The following is a 14,407-nucleotide window of genomic DNA, read 5'->3' as shown; positions in this document are numbered from 1 at the left end:
AAATGCGTTTATTATTTGTGTGTGTGTGTGTATACACATAAAACATTATTTTGAATTATCTTCCCTATTCCAAGCTTTTTGAAAATTGTGCTTTGTTTTTATTTTGGATACTCATCTTTTTGATAATTATAATGGCTCCAGTGTTAATACACATGCATTCTCGTTGCCTATAAAGTAGGTTGTCTTATACCTTATTGGGCACACTAAACATCTGTTAAGGTTTTTAAGGAGGGAATGAACTTTAAAATCAAAAGGCCAGGCACTATTATTATTATTGGCCTCTGCTGCATCGTGTACTTCGTATCGCAATTAGTACACATTTTTTCTCTGGGAACTTTGTACTGAAGCCGAACCAGAAACACTCGCTGGAGCCTCCCAGGACCAGGCACCCCCCGCCGTCTCCCCTCCCACCCCCAGGAGGGAACACGCCCTCAGTTACTGCCGGTCTGGCCCAAGCCTTAGGTAACTTCTATTCCGGGGCGGCAGCGGCCACAGCCCGCAGCGCACGCGGCCGAGTGCAAGCCGGTCCAGCTGCCGGGCGCCAGCTGCCCATTCCGCAGCGGCGGCTCCGCTCTCGATCGCGCGGTTCCGTTTGGCGACCCCGTCGGCCAGCGGCCCGCCCATGCTCTCAGCCACCAGGAGGGCTAGCCTGCTCTTCCACAGCCTCTTTCCCGGCTCGAGAATGGGCGACTCCGCCTCTAAGATCGTCAGCCCCCAGGAGGCCTTGCCGGGCCGGAAGGAGCCGATCCCCGTTGCGGGTAAGGACGCGGGCACGCGCAGAAGGCAAGGTTATCGTCGTGGCGCATGCTCGCCAGCGCCCGGCGGCTGCGCGTCCTCCGCCCGCCCGGAAGAGAGCCGAGGGCCGGCCTCGGGTGGATAGTTAGGCTGGGGTCTGCGCAGGCGCGGAGAGTCTCCGATCAGGGGGGCGTGGGGAGGGGGTCGTAGCTTTTTCTTTGTTTGGCTTCTCACCCCCTAAAACAGCACGAAGCACTTTGATGGAATCTAGTATGTTGATATAACTCACCTAGAGTGCAAATACCCCGGCGGCTCCAAACTTTGGGTAGGAAAAGCGCTGACTCGATTACCGCTCTTTCTCACAGGTGTGTGCGCCCTCAGTGCCAGCTTCTGTGCCTCCCCTTTTCTTTCTCTTGTGTACGGTCCCCTGGGATACTGGCCACTTGCAGCGATGGTACCGTGTTGTGTTGTCACTGGAAGCAATGGAATGATACAGAACGATGAAAACTGCAGTTTTGAAATTGTGTCTCAGACTACTGTACCGGTTGCAAGAATTATCCTCAGGCTTCCGTTACCCTCTCTGAGTGCCCGGTTTCTCCCAATTGGCAGGAGCTGCCCCTGGCCCGTGCTCGCGGGTCTGCCCGTGTGTATCAGTAGTCGGAGGTGTCCGCTTTAAAGCTGTGCTTTACAAACTTAAAAATAATTTTTTAGTCTCCTACCAACACTTTTGGAAAATACAGTAAGAATAAGATGCCAGAAAAATGGTCACATGCTTGGGTGCCCAGTAATGTTAAACTACTCTAAAAGTTATTTGCATAAAGCTTAAACCTCAATTTCTGTCGCAGACCAGTAGCGGTTCATAGCCCAGGTCCACCAACCAAGGCACCATTACCATTACTTTGGTGCGGTGCTTCTCAAAGCGTGGCCCCTACAATTAGTGTTTTAAACCCTCTGGGTGATTCTAATGCACTTCATAGTTTGTAAACCACTGCTTTAGAGCTGTTGGAGGATTAAATGGTGATTAGTCTTTTACATATGGCTCCATGCCAAGATAAATCCTGCATTTAAAAATTCCTAGGAATTCTGATTTTCTTTTCCTTAAAGAATTATTGAGTTATAGGAGGAGGTCATAGTGCGGGTGCGCATATCATACACATATTCGGTAGCAGTATGAGATTGGAAAAGGTAGAGGTTTTTTGGACGTGCGGCGGTTTGGAAACTCAGGCTGTGTAACTTGTTTCTCCGTCAGCATTAGCAGTTCTGCTTCCTATGCCCCCCTCACTTCAACTCATTATCAGCCCTAAAAGTTTGTTTTATTTTCGACTCAGATTCAGAGAATGAATTTTAAACTTTCTTTTAAAAACAAATTCTCTTTTACAAACCAGTATTCATAAATGGATACTTAAAGCAGTGCTTTTTCAATGCTGAACACTCCCAGCTTGTACTAAACTTCCTCTTTATACACTAGGGTCTCTTTGGTATGCCCTCCCAGACATCTAAAAAACAAACAAATGAACACAGAAATCTTGATCAGATTTGCAAACTGGTTCAGGATCAGCTTCAACCAAAATTTAGTTCTGCTTAATCTTAACCAAAGTCTTCCCAATCACTTAGCTAATACATAAATGACATTTTTGGTGAAAGATCAATCAAAATGACAGAAACAAGCTAATGATTTATTTGTCACATCCACCTAGTAACTCTAATGGAAAACCTCAGGGTCTGGTTCTCTTCCAGGCTCTTCAGTCTTTTTATATAGCCATGCATACATCTCTGTATCTGGACTGCATACATCTCTGTATCTGGACCAGTAAACTGCTTTTTTTGGTGTAGGGCCAAGCCTACAATGCATATGCATATGCAGTGCATATGTCCTTATTGCTCAGCTGTTGTAACTCTTTTCCTCCCCAAATATTTCAGTTTTAGATTGTGGCCTTTCCAATCCCTACTCTTGGTACAACTCCTCCCTTGACAGGTTGCCGAAGGTTCTGACTGGCCCAGAAATGGGCAGTATTACCTCCTTGGTAGGTTTTGGTGGCTGTAAGCTTGAAGCTTATGGACTTAATATTATTGTTTTAAAAGTCAAATTCATTTCTGTCCCAACCTCCAATCCATTTAATAGCCCTTCATTTCTCCTCATTATCCTGCCTGTTATTAATTGTACCCTGACTTTCAGAAGTTCTGTGACAGAAGCATCACCTTTTGATTTTAGAAGATAAGGCCTGTTTAATTTCTTTGTTTCAGCGTAGTACTAGGCTCTGTCTTTGTGCTCTATTACCAAATACTTTTGGTGTGAAGAGTTATCATTTTAGCTTTAATCCTACCTTTTTTGGTATTCATAAGAAAACTTACACCCTTTTATAACCCGTGGCCTAATAGATTTCTACTTTGCAAGAGGGTAAGATTCAATCCTTCAAACTTCTTTAGTGTTTAATTTCTCCCAGGCTACCTATAGTGGATGAAAAGATGAAAGATGAATAGTCCCATTTGGGTGATTGGTCATAACTAAACTTGACTGGCTCCTTTGAAGCACACTCTGTTAGGTTAGTGGGGGGTCCTGGACAGCACCGGCTGGCTGGCAGGGCATACACTCAGTTTGCCTGATCTTATATGTGAAGGTGGTCCTCTCTGTTTCAGTGCGTGGTTATAAAGCAATACTCTGAGAAATTTGGGACTGGAGAAAAAGTGGAATTCATGCTTGTTGAATTGAATTGGTGGGCAGTTATTTGCTAGAGATAGGCAGGAGGTAGAAGGCTTATAATTAAAACCTTAGAGTGCCTTCTATGTTGTTAAAATTAAGTTTATTATAGTTGGAATTAATCTTATTTCCAGTGAATTAATTAATGTAAAAGCCCAGTATTTATTTTGTATGGCACTTTGTGTGTGTGTGTGTGTGTGTGTGTGTGTGTGTATGTTTTGCGTTTTGGAAATATTGCTAATCTGTTTTTTTGATCAGGTGCTTGGGATTTGGAGATGTCATTCAAGATAACATTGACAGCTCATATTTAATCTCTGTTTTCTTGTGCTTATGTTCTTAGGTAGTGTTTACTGTATTACTGTGCATTTTTTTCTGGACAGAGGAAGAGATGTAGAACTCTTGCTCACGGTATACTCTTTTAAGAACTTTAAATATAAATAGAAAAACAGTAGAACGATATGAGTCATCCAAAAGGTGGCTCTTTGAAAAACAATTGAACTGTAACAGTAAAATTTACAAACTGTAGCTATCTAATAAAAAAGGAAGAAAGTACTAATAAAAAAGGAAGAAAGTACAAATACACAAAGTAAGAATTGAGAAGGGGGAGTAATAGAAGTAGAAAACTTTAAGAATCATAACAGATTATTTAACTCTTTTAAAATAAATTTGAAAACTTGGATGGAATGGATAATTTTTAGGCAAATGTAATTGACCCAAATTGATACAAGAAAGATACCACTCTGTTTAGGAAATAACAGAATGATTTTTCTAGAAGAAATGAAGTCATCGAAGAGTTGCCTCCTCTCAAAGCATCATGTTCAGACAATTTTACAGAGCACTTCTGCTACTTACACCCTGAGATCATGACCTGAGCCAAAATCAAGGGTCAGATGCTTAACCCACTAAGTCACCCAGGAGCCCCTATTTCTAATCTTTTGAGGAATCTCCATACCGTCTTCCACAGTGGCTGCACCACTTTGCATTCCCACCAATAGTGCATGAGGGTTCCTTTTTCTCCACATCTTCACCAACACTTGTTTCTTGTTTTTGATTTTGCCATTGTGACAGATGTGGGGTGATATCTCATTGTGGTTTTGATTTGCACTTCCCTGATGGTGAGTGATGTTGAGCATCTTTTCATGTGTCTCTTGGCCATCTGGATGTCTTCTTTGGAGAAATGTCTGTTCATGTCTTGTGCCCAATTTAAAATTGGATTATTATTATTGTTTTTATTTGGTGTTGAGGAAATTTTCATCTTTTTATAAACTGTGGCTTAGTAGGTTTCTACTTTGCAAGAAAATAAGATTCAAACCTTCAAACTTCTTTAATGAGAAGCTTTTCTAAGGCTGCCTAAAGTGGATCAAAGCATGACTAGGCCTACTCTGGGTGATTGGTTATTATTTAACATTGTTTTGTAAGTGGTAGCTAATATAGTCAGATAGGAGAAGGCAATTAGAGATGTACAAATTGGAAAAGAGAAGGTAAAACTGCCACTAGTTTGCAGATCAGGAGATTATATACCTGTAAAATCCAAGAGAATTAATAGTAAGGTATCAGGGTATGTAGTTCCTAGACAACAACCAGTAGCTTTACTCTATGCAAACAACTTATTAGAAAATATAATGGAAGAACACACCCCATTTATAACAGCAACGGAAAACGTTAAAATTTATGAATAAACTTGGCAAGAAATATACAAGACCTATGTGAAGAAAACTTTAAAACGCTACTGAAGGACACAAAAGAAGACTTGCTCAAATGGCAAGACATACCAGGTTCTTGGATAGGAGGAGTGAACAGGGAACTTATGTCAGTTCTTCCTCTAAGTTAATTTATAAAGGTAACATGGTTTTAATAAAAATACTATTTTTTTGTTTTATTCTAGAACCAGACACACTAATTAAAAAAATTCATATGGAAAAACAAACAGGAAGAGTTATGGTAAAAAGAAGAGCAAAGAGGGGCAGCTGGCCCTACCACCTAGTAACAGTGAAGCTTAATAATTTAATCAGTGTGATACTGGTCCACAAATAGGTAGGTCAATGGGATAGAATAGAATGATCAGAAGTTCTTAAATATGTATGGACATATCATAAAGGTGATATCTCAAATCAGTGGGGAAAAGATAGAACATTCAGTAATACATGGTTATGGGACAACTGGGTAGCCATATGGAAAAAAAGAAGGTTGGATCTGTACTTCACATTGTAAACCAGAATAAATTCCCAAATATTTAATGATAATAACTCATGCTTATTGGGTGTGTACTGTATGTCAGGCACTCTAGTAATTACTTTACATTTACTAAGACATTTAATCCTCACAGTAACCCCCTGGGGTAGTAATTATTATTAACCCCATTTGTTGATGTCGAAACTGAGGCCCATATGGGTTAAGTGACTTATCCAAGGTCATATATCTGATAAGTGGTACGGCTGGGACATGAATGTGGGCTGTTTGGCTCTAGAGTTTGTGATCTTAACTACTGTACTCTACTGTTTTTCCTTTTAGCTACATGTGAAAATGAAACAATTTAAGTATGAGAAAGGGAGAATTCCCTTATAATCTTGGGATGAAGAAAGCCTTTCGAACTATGACTTGAAACTCAGAAGACTTAAAAAATTGATAAATTAGATCACATCAAAGTAAAAATCTTCTCATGGCAAAAATTACCATAAGCAAATTCAAAAGACAAACTGGAGTAAATATTTGCAACTTATCAGTCAAGGGCTATTCTCCCTAATATATAAGAAGCTCCTAGAAATTAATAAGAAAACACCAACATCTGTTAGAAAAATAGGCAGAGGTTATGAACAGATAGTTTATAGAAAAGCAAGTATAATCGGCTCAAACATGTAAAGGGGTGCTCAACTTCACTCATACTGAGGAGAATGCAAACACCATTTTTCATTTTTCAGATTGGCAAAAATCCAGAACTTTGATGGTACACTCTGTTGGTAAATCCTTAAGGAGAAAGGCACTCTTGTACATTGCTGGCGAGAGTGTAAATTGGCTCCACTCTTACGGAAGGCAATTTGGCAATATCTATAAAAAATTTAAATGCATATACCTTTTGACCCAGGAATTCAATTCTGGGAATTTATCCTACAGATACACTTGCACACATGCCAAATGATGACTATACCAGGTTATTCACTGCAGCTTTGTTTGCAGTAGCCAAAGATTGGAAACAACCCAAATGCCCATCAATAGGGGCTAGTTAAATAAATTGTGGTTCGTCCTCACAATGGAATATGCAGCTGTAAAAAAGAACGTGGAAAACCTATATGAATGGGTATGGAGAGATTGCCAAGATATAGTGTTACGTGAAAAAAGCAGGGTCAGAACAGTGTTATGTGGTATGCTAATTTTTGTGTGAACAGGGTGGAAAATAATAAGATGTATGCACAAAGAAACTTTGAAAGGATAGCTAAGAAGCTAATAGCTGGGGAGAGGGCTATGCGGTGAGCTGAAGATGGATGGGACACACACGTGGGAGACTTTCCTTCATGCTTTCTTGTAACTTGATTCTTGTAATGTGACTGCATTATTGAGTTAAATAACTCCTCTACGGGGATGATCTCTTTCTGTGGTTTTTAGTTTAATTGACCACCTTTCTATCATCTTTTGTCATCCCTGTTTCAAGTTCTTATTCTTTTTTTAATTTTGCTCTCTTTTTCTTGTCAAGTAAGTCTTTTTTTTTCTTCTCCAACTTGCTTTTGTAATCAAAATCTACATTTTGGCGTGATTTAAAAAATCTAAATTTAGAGGGTGAAATTGGAATAAGTTAATCCAAGTCATTTTACATTTCATAAATATTCATTTTTATTGAAGCATCAATTGTGGTGGCATCATTTATACAAAGAAAAGATCTTTGGGGACAAATTCCTTCCACTATTATGTGGAAGGCATTATGTGTATTTCTTTTATTTTGAGTGATGTACATAGACTTTTAAAAGAAAATGATAGAAAACAATTTTCCTTTTAGAAAAATTTTCTCCAATGTGTGATTAATTTCTAAATTGGAGGACACAGAACTATTATTTCTCCTCTTCGCATCTTGTCTAAAGCTCTTTAATTTTACCCTCTGTTTCAGAGCCCTTAGTGTTTCCCTGAGCATTCCATACATCCCATGATCTGATCCTTACCTTCCCAGCCTTTCTTCCTGCTGTGCCCCTATAGAACCCCATCCTCTGACTAACATGTGTTTCAGTGTTTTGCCTCTGGAGTTGCTGTTGTGATTCTATCCAAGTGGGTTCCACATGCCAGTGTTTTCATTTAGTCATTCAGTAAATGTCTATTAAATGCATGCTTAGGTAAAATATTGTTTTCCATATATTCTTATCCTACCTCTTCCTCAAAACTTGCCCTGATTGGATTCCATTTCTCCTATAAATCCATCCCTTTTCTCTCCAACCTAAGTGATCCTTTCCTTCCCTTTCTCTCTTTCTTCCTTTCTCTCTCTCTCTCTCTCTCTGTCTTTCTCTTTCTCTCTCTCCCTCCCTCTTTTTTCCTCTCTTCTCTTCTCTTCTCTTCTCTTCTCTTCTCTTTTCTTTTCTTTTCTTTGATTTTATTTATTTGAGACACAGAGAGAGAGCACAAGCCCGGGGAGCGGGAGAGGGAGAAGCAGGCTCCCTGCTGAGCAGAAAGCCCGATGCGGGACTTGATTCCGGGATCCTGGGATCATGACCTGAGCCGAAGGCAGACGCTTAACCTACTGAGCCACCCATGCACCCTTTCTTTTCTTCTGGACAAATAAATCTGTATTGTTTTGTGAATCTTCCTCTTGGATCTTGCATTGTTACTTAGATGTCTTGTTGCTACCCAGGTTCTTAAATCTATGTCTTATCTTCTCATATGAAGGGGAGCTCCCTTGAAAGGTGGCTGTCCAGAGGGAGGAGCCATCTTTCAGTCCTTGAAGGGAGGGGCTGGCCATGGTTGATACTGTTTTATCCTTTAGTCTGTAGTACTTCACAGAGGACACTGCCTACATCAGACACTCAGGTTTGTGGATATTGGGTAAAGTATCACTAATGCTGGTGGAAGGTGGTCTTTTTGCATGACTGTTGTGTGACCATTGTGACACAGAGGAGCCAACATAGCTGATTTTTTTTGTCCCTGGGGTACATATTCTGAATCGTTTTTTCACTAGTAGTGATAGATTTGAGCTGATTTCAGACTTTCTTCTCAATCACTCTTGTCACCAGTAGTAAACTTTTCTGTTGGCCAAGATGAATGATGAGGAGCTCTCATCTTTAAATCTCTAAGCAGGGACTTGGCTAGGAATCTGCAGCAGTGGTTGGGAAAGAGGCATCCTGCTCAGTACAATCCATGGGGGACCCTGGCCTGCTTCCTTCAGGATCAGGAGTGACAGCTAGCCCCTGCTTCAGCTGGAGGAGGGAGGAGAGTGAGGACAACTGTGGTGAGAAATGGGAAGCTGGTTGGGTGAGGAGACATCAGCCTGTGACATGGGCCCTAAGAGAGCCAGCGGCCTCCAACGCCTCAGCAAGAACCAGAGTGGAGCCTCTTTGCTAGGCTTGGTCTGATCCTTCATAGACACCAATGTCTTGTCAGCCATCATCCCTGCTGCCTTGGCAGATGGCCAGATGCCTTCCCATGCCACAGCACCTGGTTGGCCCTGTCATCTTGCCCCAGCCAAAATCTTCGAACTCTGGTGAAGTAGGAAAGACAGAATTCTGCAAAAGATGGCTTCGGAGTGTCAATGCATGATGAGTGAAAGTTGTGGATCCTCTGTATCCTGTTCTTTCGTCTCTCTTCCATCATAAATTCCCAGTTTTTCTGAGAGCATGTTTTGTGAAAATGTAGCACTAGACTGTAAACTACTTAAGGGCAGGAGTTTGCTTATTGTGCCTGGAACACAGTAGGCTGACAGTAAATATTTGCGGAATGACTGTAGCATATTAGGTTGTGAGCTCTGAGAGGCGGGCCCCTATGAGCAGTAGTATACATAATAGACATACACATGTTATGTATAATGGCACATAGTAGGTCGTCAATAAATGTCTGCGTAATGGAGAGAACAGTGCATTGAAGAAGACAGGAAAGGTGGGGGTTTGGGGACTTGGGATTGCCGTTGTTTGCTGGTTTCCAAAATGTTAATGGATTTTCCTCTCATACCAGAAAACTTTATAGTTAGACAGAATTTCTGCAGCCAAATGGAAATGTATGTGATGAGGACTTGGCCATACTTGAGCAATGGAGTGTCCATCTACCCTGTTACATGATGGCAATTTCCTTCCTTGCTGCTTCTTCTCTTCTTGTAGTTCAGAGCGTCAGTCCAGGCTTAGCTTCACAGAACTGTGTTTCCACCATGCTTCCCAGAGATTTTGTTACAGCACACTTGTGCTGGGCCATGGGTCTGTCATGATTTAGTGGCTCCTTATTGTAACCTGTATCTAAGCTAAGAGATGGTAAGAGGTTGGCAGTATCCGACAAAGGTCTTATCTTTGAATAAGCAGAATTGTCATTTGCTGGCATTGCCCCCTTCACTACCTTCATTTTACTGCTGCTTTACTCTCTCTCCCCCTCTTTTCATGGATGGCTAGCTTCTTTCCAACCACTCTTGCCTGTGGATGGCTTCTGAAATCTCGATCTCATCTTAGAAAAGTTCTTTTCCATTTCTATTTTCCTATAAACTTCTAGGATGTGAATGTCCTGCCATAACCCTAAATTCAGTTCTAAAATCAGACTTGCCATTTTGCCTTCAAAACATTGGATACATGTTTTGATTTCTCCATTTCTGTCAGTGGCACTGCTGCACCCTCAAGTCCCTCAAACCTTAGTTGCATTCGTTTTTGAACCTGGCCTCTGTGCTTAATATGTCCCTCCTCCAGTAAGTCTTGATTGTTCCTTGTCTTCTGTTTTAGTCAGTGTTCTCCAGAGAAACAGGACCAGTGGGATATATATAGATCTATAGAAAGAAATTAATTACGAGGGATTGTTTCACATGGCAGTGGAAGCTGAGAAGTCCAAGATCTGCCGTCTCTGTAAGCTGGAGGCCCAGGATAGCTGGTGGTGTAGTTCTAGTCCAGCCCTGAAGTCCTGAGAACTGGGGGAGCCAATGGCGTAAATCCTAGTCCAAGTCCTAAGGTCTGAGGGCAGTAGAAGATGGATGCCCCAGTTCAAGCAGAGAGAGCACATTCACCCCTTCTCCACGTTTTTGTTCTAATCTGATCAGATTGGATGAGGCCTCCCCACACTGATGAGTGCCATCTTTCTTAGCACTGTACCCATTCCAGTGCTAATCTCGTCCAGAAGCATCTTCACAGACACACCCAGAAATAAGGTTTTACCAGCCATCTGGGCATCCCTTAGCCCAGTCAAGTTGATGCATAAAATAACCATCACACTTTCCTTGGTCTCTGCCTTCATTCTCAGTCTACTTTGACCACCACTATGAGACATCTGTTTAAACCTCAAATTTCATACTACCACTGCTTGGGACATAATGGTGACTGTATGTGATTGGTGTGATTGTAACTGAACTCAAGGGTACATCACTTGGGGTGCATCAAATTGAACACAACCCAAGGAAGTATTGAAAGCAAAGAACTTTTTATTAGTTGTAAGTAAGAAGACAGGGAGATAGCTCTCAAAGCACTGTCTCCCTATGGGCTTAGCACAGGAAGCTTTTAGTGTGTTGGGGTGAGGGCGGGGAGTTTGCATTTACATTAAGGAACTTTTACCTATTCTGTTACTTAGGCACTTTGGTTCCATTGCTCGTGCCTGCCATGTCAACATGCTAGTACATATATTGTCTGCTCAAAAAATGGCAGGAAGCTCCACCCGTAGGAGGAGATCTTAGTATTATAATGAACCAAAAGTAACTTCAGGACAACTTTGGGGCTTCTGCATAGGTCCCCAGCTCCCAGCCCACTCAAGCTGGCTCATGCATGGGACTATCAGGCAAACACCTACCTAGCTAGACATCTCCTTGGCAGAAACTGCTGGTTTTTAAAAACAGAACACATTCCTTCCCTGCTCTTGTCCTTTCCCTCTCCTCCCTTCTACTGATAGCTCGCAGCCCTCTGATTTGAGTAACTTCTGTTGTATCCTAGCTAACATGATGACCCTCTTCATCCTAGAGTTAGAAACATCCTCCACCTTGCGGCTAACCTCAGTGTTCCTGATTTCTACCCCCTCCCCCTCCAGCTGACTCTCTTAGTTCCTTCCTTCTAGGACGTCTGCTTTCTTCCTCAGAGCCCATCTAAATCTTCCTGGATCTTTCAAGGCCCAACTCAGTTCTTTCCCTTCCATGCTGCCTTTTGGGGGTGGTTTCAACTTTGATTGCTCTTAAGAGTTTGTTGTGAAACTATAGCTCTGGGGCCTCATTTTGCACTTTCATTCCACTGTCTCCTCAGAGAAGTGAAAGTTGAGTTCCTTTAGTCTATTTGGAGCTCAGTGATTGCTTTTCTTCTCCCTGGGGGTTCCTGAACTCTTAGTCTGGTTATGGTGCTCTGCTGGCATGGGCAGAGGCCCTGGGTTATGATGACTAAGCTGCTGCTTGGTTTTCTGGTGTCTTTCTCCTGGATGTTCTATCAAAGTGCTCTTCCTATTTGGTGAAATACTTGATGACTTTGACTCATGATCCTGTTAAAAGATAAACTGAGGTGTATTGAATTTTTTAAGAGTTTGTTTGAACCAAAGTTAACTCGAATTGGGCAGTATCAAATCTAGCAGACAGGAAGGAGCTCCAAGGAGCTTGTACAAAAATGAAGGACTTCTATAGGCAGAAGGGAATGGGAACAAGGAAGTTAGATTAGGTAAAAAAGCAGGTCGGTTATTACAAGGATATGCCCCCTAGGCAATGGCAGACTACTTAACTAGTGTTGATCAGGCAATTCCTGATTGACTGGTTTAGGATTTCATTTCTGGGAGAGACAAAACTGTAACTTAAGTCAAGTCTTGGTTTGGTGATAATGGGGCTTCGCATAAGCGACTCCATTTTGAGCCAAGTGTCTTGTTTTATTTTTTTAACAACGCTAGATGCTTGATTTTACCTTGACCCAAGACCACCATATCTTCTGGGTTAGCTGGGATCTCTTCTTTAAGCTGGGTGTCTTATGAAAAGGTCAATTAAGGTTATTGTCCTTCATAAAGAGAGACATGTTTCCTTATATTTCTGTAGGGCTTTTGTATGATTTTGTGTGAGCATATCTACAGTGTTTCTCAGCAGGGTATATTTCTGATCCACTAGCTTGTTGTTGAGTAAGTGTATTAAATTTGCATTATAATGTAAGAAAGACTGGTAATAGTGAAACTGGAAGAAATGCAGAGTTCCAATATGTTCCAATGAATATATTATCATTACATTTTTAAAAAATGAAGGATAAAATTGAGAAACATTGAATGTCTTCCCAGAGCATGTATAGAAAATGAATTCTTTTGAAAATGTTACCATGGCAAAGTAATAACATTAGTGTCGAATTTTCTTCTGTAACTTTTCATATTTTACCTTCGATTACTTTTATTTATAGTTCGCTCTTAGGTAATTTATACTTTGCTTAGGTCAAATGCAGTGTGAAAAATTAAAAAGCATTGTTCACACGAGACCGAAACTTACTCTTTGGTCAACTTAAAAAAAAAATCGATATTTTAACAGATTTTACCCAAAAGGCAGGAGTTATGAAAATGAAATACTGTGAGGGAATTCATAGCTTTCCAGCTGGAGAAAATGAAAGCTAAAGTAAAAAATCCTGAATGTACCATAGTTAGCAGATGAAAAGAAAACCGTGTTAGAGTTTGCAGAATGGAGTAGCCAGCTGTCAAATAGAGCCCCGGAGAAAACACTGCATTGCTGAAAACCTTTATTTCCTTATCTCTTCTTAAGAGCCAATTCATAAAGAACTACGTCATCCAGCAGTCAGCTCTCCACAGCAAGTCCTGCTGGTCCCCAGAGTTCCTAGCTAACCACTTAGCATTCCTCGCACACCGAGATGTGTGCACTGGTTTGAAGAAGCGCCGCACAGAGCTCCTCGCTCCCCCCACCAAGGACTGCAGCGGGCCTGATAACAGCCCGAGCTCAGGCGGGGGCTCTCCCTGACAACCGGAGGCAGGTTGCTGGGAGACCGCATACCTCCAAGAGTAGAAACTGCACCCAACTGCCTCTGAATGTAAAAAAGGGTTTGAGGAGCCCGTTGCAGATAACTTTTTATTTTAAGAAACTGAAAAACAACATTTTTTTTCTTCTTCAGGATTATGCTCATATATGAAGCTCTTTGGGTTTATTTTGTTAAGTGGAATAGAAGGGAATCATTATTTTCTGATGAAAATTAGGAGTTGGGCGAATAAGATTATGTCGCACTTTGCTGCAGTCGTTTCGGGGCAACACACACCCGATTTAAGGAATAAGCTGTATAAATTTAAATATGAATTTCCAGGGGCAAGATAGGAACCAAAGGATTTCTATTAATATAATGCTGGAACTTAAGGCTGAACTATTTTGGTTCATGAAAAACCTGACAAATTTTTCTTTCTCAGGATAAGGAGATCCGTTAAAGAGCTGAGGTCTAGGCTTCGTTTTATGTACATGTTTGCTTTGGAACTTGCAGGATGGTTGACAAAATTGATACAGTTTTAAAAATGAGGATTCTCTACTGTTATCTCCATATGGTCACATTACAGTAATTAGAAAGGAAACAAGCAGTCTCTGCCCTGAGTCTCTAGTTTCTCTACCCAGTGAATCTGGTACTGTGCTCTTCTCACTGCCCCAGAGTGGGCTGGTCGTGAGGCCAGTCCATCTACGCTGTGATGGCTTCTCCTTGCCTCAGGGCCTTTATTACTTAAATTTCAGATTTTTATTGATATTTTTGCTCAAAGTTGGATTTGTCAGTATGTTTTTAATTATTTTAATTCTCTTCTCCCAACTTCCCAAGTAACCAGCATCCAAAGCATTGTTGGTGTATTATAAAAAGGGACCAGTGTATATTCTCTGCATCTCGCTTTTCTCACTAG

General features: G+C 41.3%; 1 protein-coding gene across 2 annotated transcripts in view; it reads left to right on the top strand.

Moving 5' to 3' along the window:
* Positions 1 to 420: 420 nt before the first annotated feature.
* MSRA (methionine sulfoxide reductase A) overlaps positions 421 to 14,407 on the top strand; it is a 408,777-nt gene continuing 394,790 nt past the window's right edge. The window contains exon 1 of one of the 2 annotated variants that reach the window (XM_026518907.3): positions 421 to 758. In XM_026518907.3, the coding sequence (XP_026374692.1) occupies positions 623 to 758 (136 nt within the window). In that variant the 5' untranslated portion in view covers positions 421 to 622. The remainder of the gene's footprint in view (positions 759 to 14,407) is intronic. The other variant, XM_048212318.1, reaches the window with a different exon arrangement.

Source organism: Ursus arctos, unplaced genomic scaffold (genome assembly GCF_023065955.2).
Source record: "Ursus arctos isolate Adak ecotype North America unplaced genomic scaffold, UrsArc2.0 scaffold_11, whole genome shotgun sequence".
NCBI classification, from domain to species: Eukaryota; Metazoa; Chordata; class Mammalia; order Carnivora; family Ursidae; genus Ursus; species Ursus arctos.
This window is presented reverse-complemented; position numbering and strand designations above follow the sequence as displayed.